The sequence below is a fragment of the Mastomys coucha genome, unplaced genomic scaffold (genome assembly GCF_008632895.1).
Source record: "Mastomys coucha isolate ucsf_1 unplaced genomic scaffold, UCSF_Mcou_1 pScaffold5, whole genome shotgun sequence".
NCBI lineage: Eukaryota > Metazoa > Chordata > Mammalia > Rodentia > Muridae > Mastomys > Mastomys coucha.
The window spans coordinates 26,178,106-26,179,520 of NW_022196911.1; the positions used below are offsets into that span (position 1 = coordinate 26,178,106).

Consider the following 1,415-nt stretch of genomic DNA (forward strand, 5'->3'; position numbering starts at 1 on the left):
TAATTACATAGAAAATTATATTACGAATACTCCTGTGAAGGTTGCTGGCAAAAAAATGGGTCCGGAGATGATCATAGCTGGGGAAACACTGAACTCCTTCGTTTAGGCCTTCCTATCCTAGAGATGACCACTGGAGTCCCAAGGCTGTGTGGTGAATCAAGTAGAAAGGGCCAGCCTGGACCACAGCCCTTCCTGGCTCAAGTGCCTTGGCCCCTATGCACTCCCGCTGTTTCCGTGGAACGACCCTTCCCAGGCACCTGGTTCCATATCCCTGTCCCCTTCCTACTCCTGAGCCTAATTTCCATTCTAGGGACGCCTGGCTGGGAAACAAGGGAGACCTCGATAACATCACGCAACACTCAAGTCACACCTGACTGGGGAAAAGGCTTGCAAAATGAGTCAGAGGGTACCATCCCTTCTGCATCACACATCCAAACCATCAAAGGGCAAACATCAGTGCAATTCTCAGACACTGGCAAATATTCCAATGGTACCTTCTCACTGAGTAATAGTTGGGAGGGGAGGAGGGGGATGAAATTAGACTATTTTCTCTCTTTGTAAAGTTTGCAAACATTATTGTTACGCGATGAGCAGACTGCTACGATCCCGACGACCGCTCCTGCCTTTCTCATATTTTTAAGTTTACACGCTCTGGTTAAACTTTAAACTGTAGGAAGGTTCCCTTAGCGAGCCACCCGAGCGCAGCCAAGGCGTCGCGCCTGCGCAGTCGGCCGTCCGGGCATGCGCGAGGACCCGGGCGCGCCGCTCGGTGAAGTCTCGCGAGAGTGAGCGCCGTGGCCGAGGCGCCGGCTTCCTCTGTGTGCCTGCGGGCCCGGCTCCTGCCATCCGCTCCCGGTGGGGGCTCCTCTCATTCGAACGCCCGGGCTCCCGCAGGATGGGGGACAATACCAGCCCCATCAGCGTGATCCTGGTGAGCTCGGGCAGCAGGGGCAATAAGCTGCTCTTCAGGTACCCCTTCCAGAGGAGCCAGGAGCACCCCGCGTCCCAGACAAGTAAGTGGCGCCTGGCGGCCACCCGCCCTGCCTAGCGCTGTGCACGGGGCGGCGGCGGAGGGCAGCTCCAGGAGTGGTGCACATCTGGGATCCCAGCGATCCGGACGCGGAGGCCGGGGTATTGCCATGAGCCCAAGGCCAGTCGTATCTCCAGACAAACCTAGAAAGACACCAGATTTTACACTCACAGACACGAATTTATGTTATTTTAGAAAATATAAGTGACTCTAAGGTCTGAAGTTGTCCTTGAACTCTGGTCCGTGATAACCGCTCACCATCTTGATGATCAGCCCTCCAGTACATAAACTCCGAAAGTGTACACACCAAAAAAATAAAATACAGCATCACCCCTTCCCCCAGCCCCTCAAAGAAGCGCAGGACGCTCTTTTTTTTTTTTTTTTT

General features: G+C 54.1%; 1 protein-coding gene across 2 annotated transcripts in view; it reads left to right on the top strand.

The window, feature by feature from the left end:
* Positions 1–741: 741 nt before the first annotated feature.
* The window catches only part of Nprl3 (NPR3 like, GATOR1 complex subunit), a 37,689-nt gene continuing 37,015 nt past the window's right edge, over positions 742–1,415 (top strand). Inside the window, exon 1 of one of the 2 annotated variants that reach the window (XM_031352092.1) lies at positions 742–1,013. In XM_031352092.1, coding sequence (XP_031207952.1) covers positions 896–1,013 — 118 coding nt within the window. In that variant the 5' untranslated portion in view covers positions 742–895. The remainder of the gene's footprint in view (positions 1,014–1,415) is intronic. The other variant, XM_031352091.1, reaches the window with a different exon arrangement.